A 20976-nucleotide genomic window follows, 5' to 3' on the forward strand; every position below is an offset into this window, starting at 1 on the left:
ATTAAGTGATTGTGCCGTCTGGCTTTCATGCGCGTGTCACTTGCCAAAACATCCTTGTGGTGTTCAGTAACAAACACCAGCAGTAGCGGCTACTAGATTTCACGCTGTGGGTATTTTTCGGAAATATATTTTTCATTTGTTAATGGGTTTTTTCATTAATGGGTAATTGTTGGAGTTAAAATTTAATATGTACTTATTTTCTTGCTGTGGATTTCACACCTGATGATGATTGCTTGTGTTGCAGTCGAAACGTCGTGATAATTTTTATTGTTTTATATTATTTTATTATTTCCCTTCTACGTGACTTTACCGAAAGAACCAAGAATATGAATCTCTGCAGTCACGAAAGCTTTAAATAAAAAAAATGTTTGTACTTGTTTTTAGCTTATTGATTCAGGGCCCCCCTTGTGGCCGACTGGGCCTCCTATGTGTCGCATAACGCTGCCACATCACCCCCCTCCCTTCCCTATAGTTGCGTACCCTTGGTTGAGAACCACACTGAGACTGTTTTGAGGAACTTTGCTCGGCCTCCATCAATCATTAGCCCTGGGTAGGGTAGGTGGGGGGAGAAGTTAGTGGGACTGGCTTCAGCCATTGGAGAAAGCTTCCTGGCAAAGCAACCCCACTACCGCTGCAGCCCGAGGACATTTTTGCGCTGTTTTTTTGCTCTCAGAGAAACTTTTGGGGAGGCAAGAGACGGCAGCTTCCTCCTCGTTCCTGTCCCAGCAGCAGCAGCAACAACAACTTCAACAACGTCATCATCACTATCATCAACCAGAAAAGGTTTGCGTTTAGCAGTTAATGTGTGTGTAATCAAGTGGTCTGGTGGTCTTGGGTTTCATGACGTGATTGCTTAGCCAGGAAGATCTCAAGACTATTTAATCTAACTTATTTATTGAGCTATTTTTATTTTACGAGGTAAGACCCACTGAGTTTTGTAGCTCTTTTTCACAAGCGACCTGGCTATCACAAATGATACATATTTGCTCGTCTTAAGCACGTGACTTGTGTGGTACTCTGCAAGCGCCGCAATCTCCCCCCCCCCCCCACCCGGCCAACACACCGAGTACATCCACGCAGCGCACTGGCGTGGGATTGCTTGGCACAAAGGGTTTTAATCTGAAGGGTCCCTAAGAGGAAAGTCCCACAGTTTCCCGGTGCCAGGGGATTGGACGACCCTCGCAAGACAATTTACATCGCGGTGCCCTTGAGTTGGCTTAATATTGTTTGGGCGCAAAAAGGTTACCGGGCCAGCCGCAATGAGTCATTCACGACAATCGGGAGAGGCTTGGGTGGAAAAAGTGAGAAAGGCAGACGATGAGGTCAAGGGAGCGCAGCGCCAAGACCCCCCCTCCCGACCCCCATACCGAATACACACCTGGATGCGATATATTGCTAATCCAGATTAACAATAGATCGCAGAAGCACCGGCTACCGCGATCCATCTAAGGGCAAAAAAAACAGAAAAAGCCGAGCTGTAACCACAGGTAGGCGCACGATTGGCCGCGCGGTACAACGCGACTCTGGGCTTTTGAAGTCTGGGGGATAAAAAGGGGAGCCCGAGGGCCACACAAGAAGTTCAACATCTTGGCCGTCAAGACCCCCCAGCCCGTCCTGCCTTCTCCAGCCGCTCACAGCGTCCGTGTGACGCCAGTGAGGGCCGCTACGAGGCAATGTGAGGCAAGGCTTTATCGTCCTCTTCCCTCCGCCTCTCACAGCATCTGTGTGACGCCGTGAGTACAGCTACTAGGTACGTGATAGGACACTTGAGTGAGCAGGAGTATAGATGGTAGGAGGTTAGACTTTTCCCGCGAGATATTCCCCCTGGATAGTGCCGACTAGGCAGCATAATTTAAGGGATTGTGGTTTGCGCCCAGAATAAAAGTTAGCACAGAGCATAGGTGGTGTGGTGTCTGCGATTTCTGTGTGGAGCGACTGCGTGTGCAAGCCGAGTCCTGGGTAGCGGTGGGGGAACATGTGGCGAGAGTGAACGGGCAGTGGTTATTGCGGGATAGCTACCATGTTTGCGCGAGTGGGGTAATCGTGCAGGTGTGAGCGCGCTCGCAGCCCTTTTTGTTAGCGGGGCCGCGGTGTGTGCGGGCGCGTTAGGAGTTAATCACATGCAGGTGGAAGTGTGCGGTCCGCGCCACATTGTTAATCGGTCGCCGGTGATAGCGGGGTTCGCGGCCCCTCTGTTAGCGACAGCTGCGGTATGCACCCGTGTGTGTTTTAACCCCGTGCAGCTCTGAGGCCAGCAGCACGAGCATGTCCCTCAGAGAGGGCGCTAGCATGGGGGGCCCCGTCTCTCAGTCGGCGGGGGCCCGGCGCGAGCCTACCGACATGGCAGAGGGAGCGGAATGGGCGGACGTCGCGCCCCACCTGCCCAGCGAGGCACACTTGTTATAAACATTTCCAATAATAACACTACATGTGTAGAGGAGTAGAAGAGGGTAGTGGCGTCATGTGCATTGTCCGGTGCGATGGCGTCACGGGACGTGGGGTCATGCGCTCTGGACGGCGCACATGACGACACAGCTCCTCGAGTATAAAGGGGGGACCCCGTGACGTAAGCTAGAGAGTAGGGTCGAAGTAGGGTGGAATGGGGGGAGCCAGGAGCTAAGGGGAGGAATAGGGGATAGCACAGCATCAGGGCTGGACGTGGCTGTGCTCCTCGGTCGGCCGTGTTGGCTGATCCCACGGCCGGCGCAGAGGAGACGGCACAGGGGCAGCCGGCTGTGTCGGGACCCATTGGGACCGAGCCCGGGACCCCTAACCCCTGGGAAGTGGTTCACCCCCCGTGTGTGGTGTAGCCCTTAATAAACTTACGGCAAAAGCCCTTAACCTTACCTCCGTCTCTGAGTGAGTTGTCGCCAACTCTTCTACACATGCGTAGTGCCTGAGATACGCGCCACACGCTGAAGACGGTGTACGCGCGCACGGCGTACAGTGGGAGCAAACGAGATCGAGCTGTTGTTGTTGCTAGGCGTGAGGAGAGGGCAAGAGACGGGTAGGGAGCAAATAAGGACACAGGGCGCTGATTGGCTGGGAGTTGTTGTCGAGATGTGAGGCCACGCTGTCTGAGGACGGTAGCAGGTGGCAGGAAGCAATTAAGGACGGAGGGTGCTGATTGGCCAAGAAGTTGTTGTTGTCGCTAAGTGGCGCCGCATTGTCTGGGAAAACACGGCGGGTGCCAGTGGGGGCTAGGGGGCGACGGGCGTCGCGGGGGATGCCACCGATTGATTGGATTAATTGGCTGGGGGATAAAGAGAAGGGGTTTCGAAGCGGACGGGAGTTCGCGGCTGGGAGTGAAGAAGGATGTTAGAGCCGAAGCAGCGGAGCCGGAGGGAGTAGAGAAGTGTACGCTAGCAATAGAGAAGTGTACGGTAGCAATAGAGAAGTGTACGGTAGCAGTAGAGAAGTGTACGGTAGCAGTAGAGAAGTGTACGGTAGCAGTGGAGAACTGTACGGTAGCAGTAGAGAAGTGTACTGTAGCAGTGGAGAAGTGTACGGTAGCAGTGGAGAAGCAAACGGTAGAAGTGGAGAAGCATAAGGTAGAAATGGAGAAGCCAGCAGAAGCGGCTGGAGTGTGATGGCGAAGCCAGCAGAGAGCGGCTGGAGAGTAGCGGAGAAGCGGATAAAGATACGGCTGAGTGTGACGGGAGAGCCGATAAGGAAAGGCTGAGTGTGACGGAGAGAGTGGAGAGGAGAGTCGACGGAGGAGTGATGGGGAGCGAGCGAGGCCGGTGGAACGCGGCGAGCGAGCGGAGAACGCGCAGAAGAAACGTTGATCGGTGTTAGCTGGAGGAATGTTGATCGTTATTGGTGAAATAAAGAAAGAGGAAAAGCAAGAAGCTGTCGTGTCAAGTCGAGCACTACACATGTATAACTATTTTTAGATTATACATTTTGGGCTTAAGGGAAAATCCATGAGTTATTAATTTACGTCAAAATCTCGGGTGCACGGTTTATCCGTAAATTGGATATACCGCACGCGGATAATCGGGAATCCGCCATATATACACACTCATTGCTCGTTGTTAAGAGCTGCAAAAGTACCGTCGACACTTGAAATCGGTGCGAGTGTGGTACACTGAGGTCATGAGGGTATCTAGGAAACCAGAGGGGGGGGGGGTCAGTGAAGGCCTGGTTCACCAGTATTGAACTTAAACTTCTTCCACACCGTGTGTAGCTAACACGTATCTAATCAGAGATGAAATTGAACCGAGCCGACTTGTGACACCACACCTGAACGAGTCTCTCACGAGGACCCCATACGTTAAGATTTGGTGGGTTATTTGCCCTTTTTTCCACGGGGATCACGCCTCCCAAAGCCGCACTGAAACTGTATTCCCGTTTCCCATTACGATCGTCGTCCTCGTCGCTCAACCCCTGTGATTCGGGTCACGACACATCTCCCCATGCTTCTTTGCAATCTTTTCTGTCCCTTTCTTTTCTCCACGATTGCCGTGACGATGTTTCTGAAGCAGAATGGCGGCTCGGGAGGTGACCAGGCGGCAGGGAAAGGACTATGCCACCCACTTCAGCCCGCGCGAGTACATGCGCGCGTACTTCAGCACAGCCCAGGGTGACGCGGGGGAGGGCGAGCTCCTGCCCCAGCTCCTCCAGTTCCTGCACTCGGCCTTCGCCACAGGTTCTCCGAGTCACAAGAATGGCGGTCACAACAGCAACGACGACAACAAAACAACATCCGCCATTAGCTGTTAAAATGGCGGTCATGTCACCACAGTGCTTGTGCCAGCCTAGGTGTGCTTTTGAGGATTATCGCATGAAGCGCGGAGGGCTCGCTGCTGGCAGGAGGTCACGGTACAGTCCCAGGTGGTTTGGGTTGACTGAGACGACTGGCGGACGCACCACCTGTGCTCCCCACTGTGTGCCAACTCGCTGCGTGTTAGCCGTCCGGCGCTCTCCGCTCACTGTTGGTGAACCACTGTGGCGAGGCGTTAAATCCCTCGCGTAGTATGCAGGAGAGGTCGTGGGCTCCATCCTGATGCCTGTTGTATACTTGGAGTTTGCGTGGATTTTTCCCTCCTCAATTAGAATCTATGTGCGTTTAGAGTATTTGACTGCAGAAATTTCCACGTGATAATAAGCCACTTTGTTGAGCTATTATTTGTGGCCAGGTCGCGTCTGAAAAAGAGCTACACAGCTCAGTGGGCCTTTACCTGGTGAAATGAAACAGATTTGTAGTTTAGTTTCACGTGAAATTGTCAGGTGGAGTGAGGCGTCTTGTGTAATATAGTTTTTAGACACGTGATGCAATAGCGACCCAGGGATCGGACTATAAGCCACACGTACACTTTAGGCCACGCCCAGAGCAGCAGTTTTGGAAAAATACATGTTCACGGGGCCCAAGGTAGGTGCTGAACAGCTGAATATGGAGGGGGCTGAGCAGTGTGTTGGCTACGTATGGTGCGAAAGAAGTTAAACATACATACACTACGCTACTATACACACTGCACTATACACTACACTATACACTACATTTACATACACTACACTACTATACAGTACACCACTATACTAAATTGATAACTAATTTCTTTAGAACTGCATTTTGTGTTTAGTTTGTTGTCCTTCCCCCGCACCTCCAATTAGCACAGTTAACTACGTATGGTACAAAAGAAGTTCATCGTACACACACACGTACAAACACTCCATGCTTCACTCTAAACGCTTCTTTTATTCTCCTCTCACCGCTTCCAGGCGAGGTGTCAGGCCAGCGCCTCCTGGACGTCGGTTCGGGTCCTACCATCTACCAGGTGCTGAGCGCCTGCGAGAGCTTCCCCGAGATCTACCTCTCCGAGTACGTGCAGAGCAACCGGGAAGAGCTCCAAGGCTGGCTCAACCGCTCCCCCGATGCCTTCGACTGGACGAGCATCGTCCAGTTTGTGTGCCGCTTCGAGGGAAGGAGGCAAGTGCCTCTCTCTCCACTGCGTTCGCGTTGTAGAACCCCCAGAGTACGGTCGGCCGAGTAGAGCCGTGAGACTCTAGGATGGTGATGCAGCCGAAAGACGGGGGGCTGCCATGGTGGCTAAGAGGTGTTACCTTGCCTCACCCGGTATACAGAATGTCATCGATTCGATTCCGACCCTGATGCCTGCTGTATATTTGGAGTTTACGTCTCTTTCTCTTTCCATGGCTGCATGGAATTTTCTTCGGTGTTTTCGGTTTTTCCCTCCGACTTTAGAAACAATGTACGTTCAGAGTAATTGGCCACTTCGTTGAGCCATCATTTGTGGCCAGGCCGCTTCTTAACAAAAAGTGACATAGCTCAGGTGTGCTTCTGCAGCCGTCTAGAACGCCCTTCCAATATTAGTGTAATGCGGGCGTAAGCGACCTTCCGGATGTGACGTCACGAGGAGGCGGAGCCAGGTGACGTGGGTGAAAGGTTGGGGTCCTTAAGCGGGTAAACCGGAAAGAGAAGGCAGTCGGGTTGTGAATGGAAAAGGGTGAGGCCACGAGGGCGAACGAGAGGAGGGGGGCACCGCCGGCGAGCGGGAGCCGACCCCAGAGTACAGCCAGGAAGGCTGTGTGTTAGAGGCAGCGGTGTGGCTGCAGAGAGTCGCAGGAGCGACGAAGAGAGAGGAGAGTACAGCCAGGAAGGCTGTGTGTTAGAGGCAGCAGTGTGGCTGCAGAGAGGCGCAGGAGCGACGAAGAGAGAGAGAGACAGCACGAGGCTGTCAGCGCTGCGGAGTGAGCGGCAGCGATTACAGCCAAGGGGGCTGAGAGTGAGTAACAGCAGCGGAGCTGCTGTGGGGCTGTAAGAGCGACAAAGAACAGCAGCGGGGCTGCTGATGGTGACTGGAGTGACATCGGAACCAGCACTGAGAGAATAAGAGAGACAGCCGTGTGGGAATGCAGTACGGACCAAATAAAGGACACTGAGCCAGAGATCGTGGTCAAGTCTTTTATTACACTGGTGTCAGAAGTGAAACGGCTTGTCAAGACGGCTCGGAAGAAAGAATATTCCTGTGCCATCATCTGCTACATCATCCGACTTACGATTGAGACAGATGGCGCAGCTGGAGACCTGGAAAATCGTGCTGGCGAAACCGTGTGAGCTCACCACGCCGACGACGGCAGTGGGGAGAGCCGATGGTGGTCTGCAGGCCGACGCCTTGCCTGCGCTGCCAGCGCCATCTGCCACGCGGCACGAAGACGCCATCTTGGGCGTGGCAGGGGAGAAACGGCGGGAAGCCGCCATCTTGTCTTCACCGCGGCGGGGAGACGCCGCCATCTTCAACATCGCGGCGGAGAGGCAGCCTTGCGCTGCCATCTGGAGGTGCCGCGGGGAGAGCAGCCTGCTGTGAGCTGCTGTTTTGCGAGGGGGAGCTGCGAGGAGAGGACGACGACGCTACAGCTGCTGGGGCGGGAGCTCTCCCGTCCTGGCTCGGGTGCGTGACAACGGAGCAGTCAAGTCGCCGAACGAGTTCTGCGAGACGACTCAAGTTGCCGCCCTGCCGTCCTCTTCTTGCTGCAGCCCCGGGCGGGTCGTAACGATACGCAACCGGCCTTTACACACACCTCACCCATCTTTCGAGGGCCGGGTGGGGGCGATTTTGTTTCTCTCATGACTCGATTGTGCGGAGCGCGGTTCGGACTGTGGGTATGTGTGTGTAATAACGATGAACGCGCTATCTGCTTGTTGCTCGGTGTCAATTAAAGTGTGTACGTGTGTTGAGAATGGACGGAGAGTATGCTGTGCTTGCTGAGTGTTAAATTGTGTGTGTGCGCTGCGGTGTGGAGTTGTTATATTGATGGCGAAGTTAATTATTAACTCGGGAGCGTCGGGTATCTTGCGCTGTATCATCTCGTGGGTTACCTTGTGCGATGGGCTTAATTGAAAAATATATATATTTTTTTTGGTGTATTGTGCTGCGAGGTGCTATGTGCGATGTGGTTGTTGCAAGAGAGAGAATATTTGTGTTGTTGCTGCAATGTTACGACTGGATTAATGGTGTGTTGGTTACCTGCAGATCGGTTTGCTATTGTGCTTAAATGTGCGCGTGTGATCGCGATATGCTGACTGTATGTGCTGTTACACCGTTCTGTACGGTTATGGGGTGCGATGCATTGATTGACTATTGGGATTGGGATGTTATTAATTGTGCGTACCTGTTTGGAAATTGGTAACAAATTCGAGGGGGACCCTATTATTTGGTCGTATGGATGTTATGTACACGCGATTTTGTGTATATTATGGGTAACGGCGCTTTGTGAGAGAGAGAGCGCGCTTTGAGGGTGCGTGATGACGCCGTTGTGGGTGTCTCAAAGGTTAATGCTAATGGGACCGTAATTGGCGCCAAGTTGCGTCGCGTATTCGGTTGGTCGCATGCAGCCACGAGTTGCTTTGCGAGTTGGGTTGTGTAACCAATGTGGTTGGTAAAATATTGGTTAAAAATTCCCCGATATGACTGCTGCGCGCAGCAAGCTGGGGCTGTGCGTCTATCGTTGTTGGGATTGTTACAATAAGACGGGGGAAGCAATTTGTGACCCCCAGCAAAGGGAAGCTGGGGTGCACGAATGGAGAAAACTGGCCACGTGTTCGCACGTTGGGCCGCCATTTTGCGCACACGCGGGGTATGGCGTCGATGCGCTTTGCGGAAAGGGCCGCCATTTTGAGTGCGCGCGAGATATTGCGCGAACGCGCTGGGCGAAGGGGGCCGCCATTTTGAGCGCGCGGGAAAAACCTCGGTGGGGCAAATATTCCATCTGTTATGCCTGCCATTGTTGATTGGGTGATGCACGAGTGGTGGTCACGTCGGCCTATGGCTGATGGCTGACCTGACAGCCCGGAGGCGAGACCTCCATGGTATGTCTTAAACTAATGGGCCGTGTGCTCATATGGCTCGGGGAGTCATGGTTCAGTTGTGCGGAGGCAGACTGAACCTGGTGTGCCGGGGGCTCACGGGTTTTGGGTTAGGGCGTTATTGTCTCTATAAGAGAACATTACCCCGTAGGGGGGGTCGTTGATATCTGGCCTTGCCGAGGGATTGATCTTCCCTTGGCTATGAAGCGCATTTCAAAGATTGATGGAGCTCGTTGACGGGGTTGCAGTGGCAGACGTGTCTTATATATTTGGACGATATCATTGTCTTCAGCCGCACATTTGAGGAACATTTAACACGGCTGGAGACAGTGTTCACGAGGATGCGCTCTGCGAATTTAAAATTTAAACCAAAGAAATGCCACCTACTGCAACGGTCCGTCCGTTATCTGGGGCACATTGTGAGTGCTGAGGGGGTGTCCACGGATCCGGAAAAGACGGCGTGCGTCCGGGATTGGCCGACTCCGGCCACCGTGGGGGATGTTCGGCGGTTTTTGGGATTTGCCTCGTATTACCGAAGATTTGTGCCGGGTTTTGCGACGATTGCGAGGCCCTTGCATCTCCTTACGGGTAAAGGACGGAAATTTGTTTGGGGACAGCCGGAAGAGGCGGCCTTTCGGAGTCTGCGTGATCTATTGGCTACGGCTCCGACATTGGATTATCCCGATTTTGATCGCCCTTTCATTCTTGATACGGACGCGAGTGACACAGATAATGGGGCGGTATTATCACAGTCTAAAGGGGGCGTAGAGCGCGTCGTGGCGTATGGTAGCCGAGTCTTGTCGCCTGCGGAAACACGCTACTGTGTCACTCGTAGAGAACTTTTGGCGGTTGGTTTTTCCTACGGCAATTTCGACCGTACCTTTACGGTCGTTCTTTTATTGTGGGTACGGATCATGCGGCCTTGCAATATGCACTTAAAATGGACCAGCCATCGGGACAGTGGGCACGTTGGTTGGACACGCTACAGGCATTTTCCTTCCAAATTCAACATCGGAAGGGAGTGCGCCATGCGAACGCTGACGCACTTTCCAGATTACCAGGGCGCGCCCCTTGTAAATGTGCATCGGGGACGCATAGGTGTTCGCCGATTCTAAACCCCCCTCAGCCGCTTACGTTGGCCGTCGAGAAGTCGGATACTCCGATGGAACCGGGACCGACTGACGGGGTTTTGAATCTGCCGCGGTCTGTCTGGATTCGGGAACAAATGATGGATGAGTTGTTGTTGTCCATGCGGAAGCGGTCTATGAGGGACAATGGGTGTCCGAGTACGGCTGTGGGGCCGCGAACCGCTCTCCGAGATGGTCTGCTTATGTGGCGAGAAGGGTTCCAGGAAAGCTGGCGTGTGGTGCTACCAACGTCCTCGCGATTCGAGTTGATGAGAACTCTCCATTGTGACACACTATTGCATTTAGGGGTGCAGAAGACTTTGTTGACGTTGCAACGTCATTATTTTTGGCAAGGCTGGTGTGTGTCCATCGCTGATGGGATAGTAAGGGAGGAGCATGGCCGAGTGCTGCTCATCCCCGAAATGGCACTAGCTGAGAGTATGGTAAATGGATGTTGCCGTGGGTTGACGACCACGGTGAGGGTTACGGCGAATTAAACGTTACCGCTGGGGAGCGTGGCTCTCTCCACGCGAGGGTGTGCGATTAGGGGTTGTTGGTTTGTTGAGAGTGACTGTGGGTACATGCTGTGTACGTCTGAGGTCTGTGCTGGTCCTCAAGGGAGGACTGCTGGTGGGTAAGAGCAGAAATTTTTTTGTTGTTGTTGTTTTCACGTGTAAATAATATTGCTGTTAAAATGTAAATACTGGGGCGTCCATCGCGGTTATTTGGGTAATTATTGGGGTTTTCTTAAGCGGCCCGGAATTACATCATCTCCACTATCCTGGGGCCGGGTGGCTGTCGTGTACGACATGCGGATGTGCGTTGTTGTGCTTTGTGCTGTTGTTGTTCTTGTTGTTATATTACATGCTTAGTGTCCTTTAAGGGGGAAGGTCGGTTCACCGCATTACGCTTTGGTATTGTTCAGCCGAGGTCGGCTGGGTTTTTTCTATGGGGGAGGGTGGTGTAATGCGGGCGTAAGCGACCTTCCGGATGTGACGTCACGAGGAGGCGGAGCCAGGTGACGTGGGTGAAAGGTTGGGGTCCTTAAGCGGGTAAACCGGAAAGAGAAGGCAGTCGGGTTGTGAATGGAAAAGGGTGAGGCCACGAGGGCGAACGAGAGGAGGGGGGCACCGCCGGCGAGCGGGAGCCGACCCCAGAGTACAGCCAGGAAGGCTGTGTGTTAGAGGCAGCAGTGTGGCTGCAGAGAGGCGCAGGAGCGACGAAGAGAGAGAGAGACAGCACGAGGCTGTCAGCGCTGCGGAGTGAGCGGCAGCGATTACAGCCAAGGGGGCTGAGAGTGAGTAACAGCAGCGGAGCTGCTGTGGGGCTGTAAGAGCGACAAAGAACAGCAGCGGGGCTGCTGATGGTGACTGGAGTGACATCGGAACCAGCACTGAGAGAATAAGAGAGACAGCCGTGTGGGAATGCAGTACGGACCAAATAAAGGACACTGAGCCAGAGATCGTGGTCAAGTCTTTTATTACATTAGGAATACATTGGAGCTGTGCACTCTAAATGTAGATTAGAAACTCATTTCTTTCTAACTGCTTTTTGCTTTTTGTGTCTAGTTTGTTTTCCTTCCTGCGCACCGCCGATCAGCACGTTTGGCTACGTACAGCGCAAAAGAAGTTCAACATACATACAAACCTGGTAAATAAAATTAAATAGTTTAGTTTTTAGTTTAGTTGTTGGGACACTGTCGTCGGGGGCCGAGAGAAGGCAGGCTGGCCCTGCATCGGGCTCTTGTTTGTGTGCGTAACACCGTGGCGTGTGTGCGTGTGTGCGTATGTGAGTAGCGGATGTGAGGAGGAGAAGACGGAGCATCTACGCAGGGCGGTTCAGGCCGTGCTGCCCTGCGACGTCAACCAGGATGATCTGTTACTCGGGTGAGGCCCCTTCTTGACTAAGCTCAGCTATAATCTACTCTTTTGTTACTTTACCAGGTAAGGCCCACACTGAGCTGCGTAGCTCTTTTTCAGAAGTGACCTGGCCACAAATGATAGCTCAACGAAGTGGCTTATCAGATGCAAATGTATGGCAGCCAAAAACTCTAAACACATGATGTTGATTCTAAATGTTTAGGGAAGAACCGGAGGACCCGGAGAAAAATCCATGCGTTCATAGGGAGAGAGATAGAGAGAGAGACACGCAAATTCCAAATATACAGCAGGCGTCAGGATTGGGATTGAACCCACGACCTCCTGTATACCAGGTGAGGTAGTTACCATCTCTTGGCCACCATGGCGAGAGATGTTAACAGAATCAGAGGCGGCGGATAGGGGGTGCAACAAAGGTAACACTCGTACCTACCAGCAAGAAGAGCCAAGTCCAATATTAATTGCTCACAGCTCTTAGAAAAGTCTTCATTTCCCGTTGGTCTGGAGAAAGCGAAAAACTCTTCCGGAAATTTTATTCCGATCAGCAGCAGGAAACTGCAAAAGTCTTCCTCGAGTCACTGGACTTGGCATGAAGACAAAAGTGGTGTGAAACGGTGGAGGCGCTTAACTTTACAAAATCGAGCCATAAAGCCTGGAGCCTCTGAAGGATGCTGGGAGCAACAGCCCACGCCAAAATACAAACCTCCACAAGTCAGTCCTGACAACATTGCCGGATAGATAATCGGCATCTCACGAGCACCTATCAATAAAAAACACAAGACGGCAAGTTTAGAAAGAACTCTACCATACTCTTGACTGCTGCCAAACAAACCTCCGCTTTCTCCGGTCCTTTCTCAATGGAGGAAGTAGATGTTGATATTGCCCAGATGAAGACCGGTAAAGCATCAGGCGGAGATCGCGACACCTGCCGCGACGGTCGCCGAGCCTCAGACTGCTACGGCTCGGGAGGAGGCCTTCACCGTGTCGAGACCGGGGGAGTGGAGATCGGGAGGTCGTTCGCCCATACGATCGTCCCGCAAGCTGGAGCAACCGAAACCTACGACGTCCCTCGTCATGTGTTACAACTGCGGCCTTCGGGGTCACGTCGCGTCCGGGTGCCGGGCTCCGCGTCAGCGCGCCACGGGACCACGTCCGGACAACGACCAAGGCCCCAAGTCGTCCCAGCTAACCCCGGCAAGTCGCGGCACCCCACACGCTCGGTCCACATACACGGCACACTCCGGTCAGCGCTTCGCGGTGGGGGGACCGCGTATGGGTACCGGGGATTCGGTTCGGCGAGGGGGGTTCGTACACGGCCCGGGAGCAGTCAAATGGTCTGAGTTGGCCCACAGGATAGTGGCTGCGTCGGCCGGGTCGTCCGTAGTAACGGGTTTTATTGACGGGGTTGAGGTCCGGGTGCTGGTGGACACGGGTGCGTCGGCCACTATCATTTCGGACCTTATTTATAACATCCTCCCCGTCCAATGTCGACCCCTTCTTCCGGTGGACGTACCGTTTTACGCGGCGAATGGGGGTTCTTTGGGAATCATCGGACAGATTCGGGCGACTATTTGTATTGGCGATATCAAATTGGCGGGTCCTATTTTTGGGTCATCATCTCTGGCAGTTCCTTGTTTACTGGGTATGGACTTTCTGGCTAAAATGCCCATTAAAATTCTCATCGATCAGGCCTGCATTGAGCTTCCATCGGGTTGGCGGGTTGCATTTTTAACGAGTCCTACCAAAATACGCACGGTTTGTGCAACGGTTCAGGCGCTGGCAACTCAGACTGTGCGGGTGCCCCCGGGATCGCAAATGTTGGTACCCCTTCGATTGCGAAAACCCCTCGGGGTGGATGCGGCGGAACAAGGTGTTCTGTTGGGGCCGTTAAACAGAGCTGTTGGGGGCCTCGACTTAGCGGTAGCTCAGACCATGGTGCGGGCGGACAGGGATCCATTCGTTATGGTTCTGAAAACGGGGTCGCGGCCAGCTGTAATTACACAGGGCACGGTGCTGGCTCACGCGGCGCCGCTACCCGCCGATGAACAGCTCATTGCACATGCGGATTCTAGCCTCGATACGCATCCTCCATTGGTGGAGGGGACAGAATGGTTGGACTCGTGTGTTGGGTCTAGTAACTTGTCTAGTGTGCAGTTGGGAGCGTTGAGGGGCCTGCTACTCGAATTCGCTGACGTGTTTAGCAGACACAAGTACGATATTGGCTGCACGGACCTGTTGCGCCACCACATAGCGACGGGTGACGTGGCCCCTATTCGGCAGAATCCCTTCCGGCTCAGCCCAACCGAGAAGGAGCATGTGCAGTCGGCTGTTAATGACATGTTGGCTGCCGACATCATTTCGCCCTCTTCCAGTCCGTGGGGTGCTCCCATCGTCCTTGTTAAAAAACAGGACGGGTCCTTGCGGTTTTGTGTGGATTTCCGCCGCCAAAATAAAATCTCGATGGCCGACGCGTATCCACTCCCCAGGATGGATGAGTCGCTGGATGCCTTGGCGGGAGCACAGTTTTTTTCGACGCTTGACCTGCTTTCGGGATTTTGGCAATTGCCCCTCAATGACGAATCGAAACCAAAGACCGCTTTCCGGACACCAGGAGGCCTATTTGAATTCAATCGATTGCCCATGGACTTACATTCCGCTCCCGCCACGTTCCGGAGGCTCATGGAATTGGTTTTGTCAGGACTCCAATGGGACACCTGTTTGATTTACCTCGATGATATCATCGTTTTCAGCCGGACTTTCGAGGAGCACCTCCAGCGATTGAGAGGGGTGTTCCTCAGGATGCGTTCCGCTAAATTAAAATTTAAACCGGCTAAATGTCACCTGCTTCGGGAATCGGTCAGGTATTTGGGGCATATCGTTGGCCGTTCAGGGATCTCTACAGACCCTGCTAAGACGCACTGCGTCAGCTCATGGCCAACGCCAACCTCAGTCACTGAAGTCCGCAGCTTCATAGGATTCGCCCCCTACTACCGCCGTTTTGTCGAACATTTTGCCACCATAGCCAGGCCCCTACACGCTTTGACGGCTAAAGGGGTAAGGTTTCACTGGGGGCCGGAAGAGGAGGCTGCGTTTTGCTCCCTTCGGGACGCCTTGGTACGGGCTCCTCCCTTGTGTTACCCTGATTTCACGCAACCGTTCCTGCTTGACACGGATGCCAGTAACACGGGTATCGGGGGAGTGCTCTCACAGGTGGTCGGGGGGGTCGAACGGGTGGTCGCCTACGGTAGCAGAGTTTTGTCACCTGCGGAACAACGCTACTGTGTGACACGTCGTGAATTTCTAGCGATCGTTTTTTTTATACAGCAATTCAGGCCGTATCTCTACGGCTGTCATTTTACTGTTCGTACGGACCACGCGGCTCTCCAATACGCAATGCGGGTGGCGCAACCCTCCGGCCAATTGTCCCGATGGCTGGAGGTCCTCCAAGACTACCAATTCATGACTATTTACCGTAAGGGATTGCGGCACTCGAATGCGGATGCCTTGTCGCGGTTGTCGCCTCGCTCGGAATGCGCATGTCTTCTGGGATCGGCGCGGTGTAAACCCCCTGTCGCCGTCCCCGTGGAAGTTTTGCTCGCCGCCACTGACGCTCCGGGGGTCGACGCGCCCGCCGCTCCCACGGGCGGGGACTCGTTACTCGCGTTGCCTCTTATCGAGTGGGGCCGTCTCCAAATGGCCGACAGCTCCCTACTCACGTTGCGTCGGAAGGCAGAGGCTCCCGGGGGGGGGGAGACGCGGGTCGGTTCCTGGGTGGTCAGACAGGGCCTCCTGATGAAGTGGGACAATATGTCCCGGCGTCATACGCTCGTTGTGCCATCTGCTATGCGGGGTAGGGTCGTTCTGGCTGCTCACGAACGACTCATGCATTTGGGATTTCATAAAACGCTCGCCCTACTCCAACGGGACTATTATTGGCTGGGTATGGGGAGCGACGTGGCAAACATCCTCAAGGGATGTGTGGGGTGCGCTCAAAGAAAACCGCCACCAATAGCGGCTAATCCACCGCTACAATCCATTCAGGTTTCGCGCACGAACGAACTGGTTGCGCTCGACATCTTGGGCCCTTTCCCGCTACACCTAGGGGTAACAAGTACCTGCTGGTTGGCGTAGAATACTTCACCCGATGGCCCATGGCGTGGCCACTCGCCAACCAGTCGGCTGCGGCAGTGGCGGACGCCTTTGTCCAGGGCTATGTTTTGGACAAAGGCGCCCCCGAACGCTTGCTGACGGACCAAGGAAAGAATTTTTCGAGCGTTTTGTTGCGCGAGGTGTGCGACCTGTTGGGTACGAAGAAAGTGCGTACCTCCCCGTACCACCCGCAGACTGATGGAATGGTTGAACGTCTAGAGAGGACGATTACTTCTATGCTGTGCCAACAGGTCTGCAACGATCAGGTTGATTGGGACTTACAGGTACCTGGGGTACTCGCGGCCTATCGAATGGCCCCCCATGCGGCGACGGGGTTTTCCCCATTTTTTCTCATGTATGGGCGGGAGGCCGATCCGGCCATGGATGTCCAACTGGGGATTTCCCAGCCACGTGCGAAATCTAAATTGGCCGCACACATCAAATTTAATATCGCCAAACTGGCTGAAGCGCGAGAGGCTGCGAGGTTGAATTCAAGGTCTCGCCAGATCGCTAACGAAAGATTGCATGCACGAAAGGTGTATACGCACGATTGGAAACCAGGCGATAAGGCCTGGCTGCACTGCCCACATGCACCGTTGGCTACGTCCCCTAAATTGTTGAGACCATGGAGGGGACCGGTGGAAATCGTGCGTATTGCGCGACCTCAGAGTATCCAGATTAAATGGGAAAAACGCCGTTGGTACGTACACCCCTCCCGGCTGAAACCCTTCGCGGCACCACATGGCCTCCCTTTGTGCCGTAACGACCGAGCGTGTGATGTGGCCGTCGACTCGGGGAGGGATGTGTTGCAGTCTGATCCTCACGTGTCTCCACCTGACCCACTCCTAGGTGTCTCGGACCTGACGGCTGTTGACCGTCGTGAACCGGAACCCCGAGGCACGCGTGGATCTCCGATGCCTGCCCCGTGCCTTCCTGGACTGCCGGCGCCACCGGACGGTCAACCGCGTCTGGTGCCGTATGACGGACCGGCCAGGCGGACTCGTGCTAAGACACGACACTTTTCATGAAAAAAAAAAAAAAAGAGGGGGGGCCCGAGATTGCAGCTCGTCGCCGCGTTCCCCTTCTGCCCGGTATAATGTCCGGTTCAAGGGGCGCTCGGAAATGAAGGGACGCTGCACGAGTCATTTTTTTTTGCATACACATTTATTGTTGTCGCTCGCCGGGTTGTACATATTGTTCTTGTTGTTGCGGTGGCATGTTCTGATTCTTGCGGATGGCGGAGTTCTTGTTGTGTTGTGTTGTTGTGATTGTTGCTTGTGTTACGGGGCACACACGGGGTGGGGGGGTAATAATTTTTTTTTATAGCAGCCGGGTCGGCTGCGAGCTATGTGGTAGGGGGTGATGTAGTGGTGGTGTTGACGCGCGCCGACAGTGATAGATCACGGGGCGGCGCGGGGTGCGTGGACACAAGGTGGGAAATAGGATCGTGGGCAGCGCGCAGTGATTGGTCAACTGGGGTGGGTGCTCTCAGCGACGTCCGCATGAAGGACTATAAAGGGGGACGCGCGGGAGCACTCGGGGAGTTGATAACCAGTTGAAGATCGAAGACGGAGTTGAAGAGGTAGGGCCCTGAGACCCCTAGTCCCGCTGTCCTTGTAAGGGCCGGGACCCTGTGTGGCTCGGAGGCGAGACTGTGGGACCCGTGGTCTGACGTCCATGTGGGACGAGGCTGTGGGACCCAGAGTCGAGACGGACACCCCAGCCGGGTGGGTTCCAAGAAGCTACGGGGCGTAAGAGCCCGTGTGGGTGTAGCCAGGGGAACCCCGTGGGTTAGGCTGCAGTTAGCCACCCGTGTAATATAAGTTGGTGTTAATAAAGAGTGTGCTACCCGTAAGGTCGTCTCCCGGCAAGTTACTACATTACACCTACCTGACTTTAGCGAAAGAACCAAAGAGTATGGATCCCTGCAGTCACGAAAATTTCAAATCTATATTGGTTAAAGAACCTTAACATCAACTCTCACATCATCAATATAATCTATACAGCATCTACTGCCGCCTTGGATTGGTTAAAGGACCTTAACAGTCAACTATGACATCTATACAAACTGTTGCTTACATGCCATACGAAAGAAGAAGTGTGCCACTGCATCGCGTGTTTTCAAATGCACTTCTGCGGCAGTCTGGTATGCTCTTCCTTCTGATATTAGGAAGCATCCGGTAGCTATGCACTTTTATATCATCTAGATTCTTTATAACTGCTTTTTGTGGTTAGTTTGTTGTCCTTCCCTCGCACCTCTGATGAGCACCGTGGCTACTTGGAGTGCGAAAGAGGTTCAACATACATGTGTACATTAGACATGGAAATGACTAGTAGTAATGGTGTTAACATCGGCCTCTGTTGAGGTTGATTATGGACTCTACTGAGTAGTTGGAGGCAGTCGTCCTCCAGCAGGAGTGGAGGTCAGAAGGACGACGCTCACAACAACGATTGGAACAACGGGCGGATAAAACGTAGCAAGTTAGCACAATGGGAATTGCAGATGTGCATCTGGCAGTCACCTCAGTCACCTCAGTCAGTTAACGCATGGCACCTGGGCCTGTCCCATGACCTTCTGCCAGTGAGCCTTCGACACTTCACGAGGCCACAAGCCCCGTGGTGACATTACCACGACTTAGTGGCGAACGGCAGTTGTTCTTGTGTAATCTCTATACAGTGTACAAGATTAGTGCTGGAAGCAACTGTACTTACAAATATGATTTGTATCTTTCATCCTTACTCATGTGTAGTGAGTCCAACTGAGTCGCAGACATTGTCTTTGGAGCAACACTATTTAGCAACTTCAACATAACATAACACAATCTACACTCGAGTATCGAATTCCCATCTAACCACGCTACGGCAGAACTAGACACGGTTCGCTATCCCGGCCCGGACCACAAGCTGGGTCCCGGACCGCGTTGCTAGAGGCTTCTTTTCCCCGACGTGGATCTTCTTCACACCAGCACACGAAGAACCCCGAGCGCCTCACGGGGCCCCCGTTATATCCCTCCTGAGCTGGGGCTGGCTCCGCCCACCTTCTAGATCCGCCCTTCACCCCGCCCACCTTTTAGATCTCTCGAGCTCTTTCTCGAAGGCTCCCAAGAGCTCTTTTAGACCACGTGACCGCCCAGCGGTCCCCGTCCACCGGTGGCTTCCCTCCAATATCATCCGGTCACGTGTAAGCAGGTCAACCGGCGTATCATGCCCCAACGTAACCCTGGCTGGCTGACGCACCCTCTCGCTCCTTCACCGGGAGCCCGCACCGCACACTGCTCGCGGTGCCTCTGCGCTGACCAGTGCTCACCCAAGCCCCGCTAGGGCTGGTACTACACCCCGCAAGCGGGCTACACATGTCAACACATTATCCGCCATGGCTTCGTAAGCCCGGCACCACACAGTGACAATCACAGTCACTACACATGTATCAATATTATTATTATTATTGAGGGATTGTGCATTGTCGTGATGTGGTATGGGACTGTTCTTGCTGTTGTTTGTGTTGCCTTGCACAAGCTTGGGAATTGTAAGTATGTACGTATGCTGAACTTATTTTGCGCCGTACATAGCTAACTGTGCTAATCGGAGGTGTGGGACTTCGTGTACTTATGCAATTGGAACTTGTATACTTAGCAGTATATCGTTTTAGCGATTTGCTTACCTTTCCTATACTTTGCACTCTGATCGTTAGTTTTGTATTGTTTGTTGTTGCAACTTTCTGACCCACCCCTACTGGACATCTGTGAAAAAGAGCTTCATCCACACCTCCGATCAGCACAGTTGGCTACGTACGATGAGAAAGAGGTTAAACACACATAGCTCATCGGATTTCTGCAGTCCTAAATAAAGATCCTGATTCTAATAACCAGGGTTGATCGGGTCGGCAGGTCCACACATATCCCTGACCTCTTCGACTGCGTCCTCTCCACGCTGTGCCTGGAGGCTGCGTGCGACTCGGTCGAAGGCTTCGGCGCTGCGCTGGGCCGGATGTGCGGGCGCCTGCGTCCGGGCGGGTGGCTCGTCATGGCCACTGTGTTGCAGGAGACGTTCTACCGCGTCGGCGTCGAGACCTTCGGGGTGCTGCCCGTGGACGAGGGCAACGTGGTAGACGCCGTGAGGGCAGCGGGGTTGACGGTCCGCCGACTGACCAAGCACGGGGCGCCTGATGTCGCTGGAGGGGAGAGGGCCTCTGACTTCAAGGAGTTGCTCTTAATCATAGCGCAGAAAAAATAAAGTCCATATTTTTTGTGTTTAATTTAGTTTTCCTTCCACCCCACCCCCCATGCACCTCCGATTAGCATGGGTAGCTTTGTACGGTGCAAAAGAAGTTCAAACTACGTAAACTAATTTCATTAGAACTGCTGTACTACCCCCCGCAACTTCGATTAGCGATTAGCACGCTTGGCTATGTACGGTGTGAAAGAAGTTCAACATACATACATAAACTAATTTCTTTAGAACTGCTTATTGTGTTTAGATCGTTGTCTTTCTCGGATTGTAAATGTTGTGGCTTGGCTCCCGAACACACCAGTGTGCTATACTAGTAACTTGGCATGTTCTGTTTACATGACAACCCTTACTCGTTGGCTGTGTTAGGTAGTGGCTGGTTTTAACGACACATTTATATATTTATGCAATCTATCCCAAAAAAAACTGTCATGTTTGTTGTCCTTACCCCCGCACCTCTGATTAATACGGTTGGCTACGTGCAGTGTGAAAGAAGTTCAGTATACATACTGCATGTCAGTCATTGCGCATCTCCTTCAGATGGCTCATGTTCATGTAGAACAACAAGTATGATTTTTACATCGGGGTGGTTAATTAACCAGACAATTGCGTCCGGAATAGCGGAATGCATCGCTGCGATACCTTCCTTATACAGTGGTACCCCGGAGATCGAACTTAATTCGTCCCAGAAGGCCATTCGAACACCGATTTGTTCGAACACCGAATTAATTTTCCCCATAAGAATTAATGTAAATGACATTAATTG

The 20976-nt window shown here is 53.2% G+C and overlaps 1 protein-coding gene across 2 annotated transcripts; it reads left to right on the forward strand.

Moving 5' to 3' along the window:
* Window positions 1–589: 589 nt before the first annotated feature.
* LOC144737122 (nicotinamide N-methyltransferase-like) lies at window positions 590–20448 on the forward strand. 2 transcript variants are annotated; one of them, XM_078619813.1, is made up of 5 exons: window positions 590–783; window positions 4485–4651; window positions 5725–5932; window positions 11754–11843; window positions 19871–20448. In XM_078619813.1, the coding sequence occupies exons 2-5, from the start codon at window positions 4489–4491 to the stop codon at window positions 20214–20216; spliced, it is 807 nt and encodes a 268-aa protein (XP_078475939.1). In that variant the 5' UTR covers window positions 590–783; window positions 4485–4488; the 3' UTR covers window positions 20217–20448. The 2 variants fall into 2 exon arrangements, with proteins under 2 accessions (XP_078475939.1, XP_078475938.1); XM_078619812.1 differs by having other exon boundaries at window positions 599–783; window positions 4488–4651.
* Window positions 20449–20976: the final 528 nt, after the last annotated feature.

Source organism: Lampetra planeri, chromosome 65, assembly GCF_965212315.1.
Source record: "Lampetra planeri chromosome 65, kcLamPlan1.2.h2, whole genome shotgun sequence".
NCBI lineage: Eukaryota > Metazoa > Chordata > Hyperoartia > Petromyzontiformes > Petromyzontidae > Lampetra > Lampetra planeri.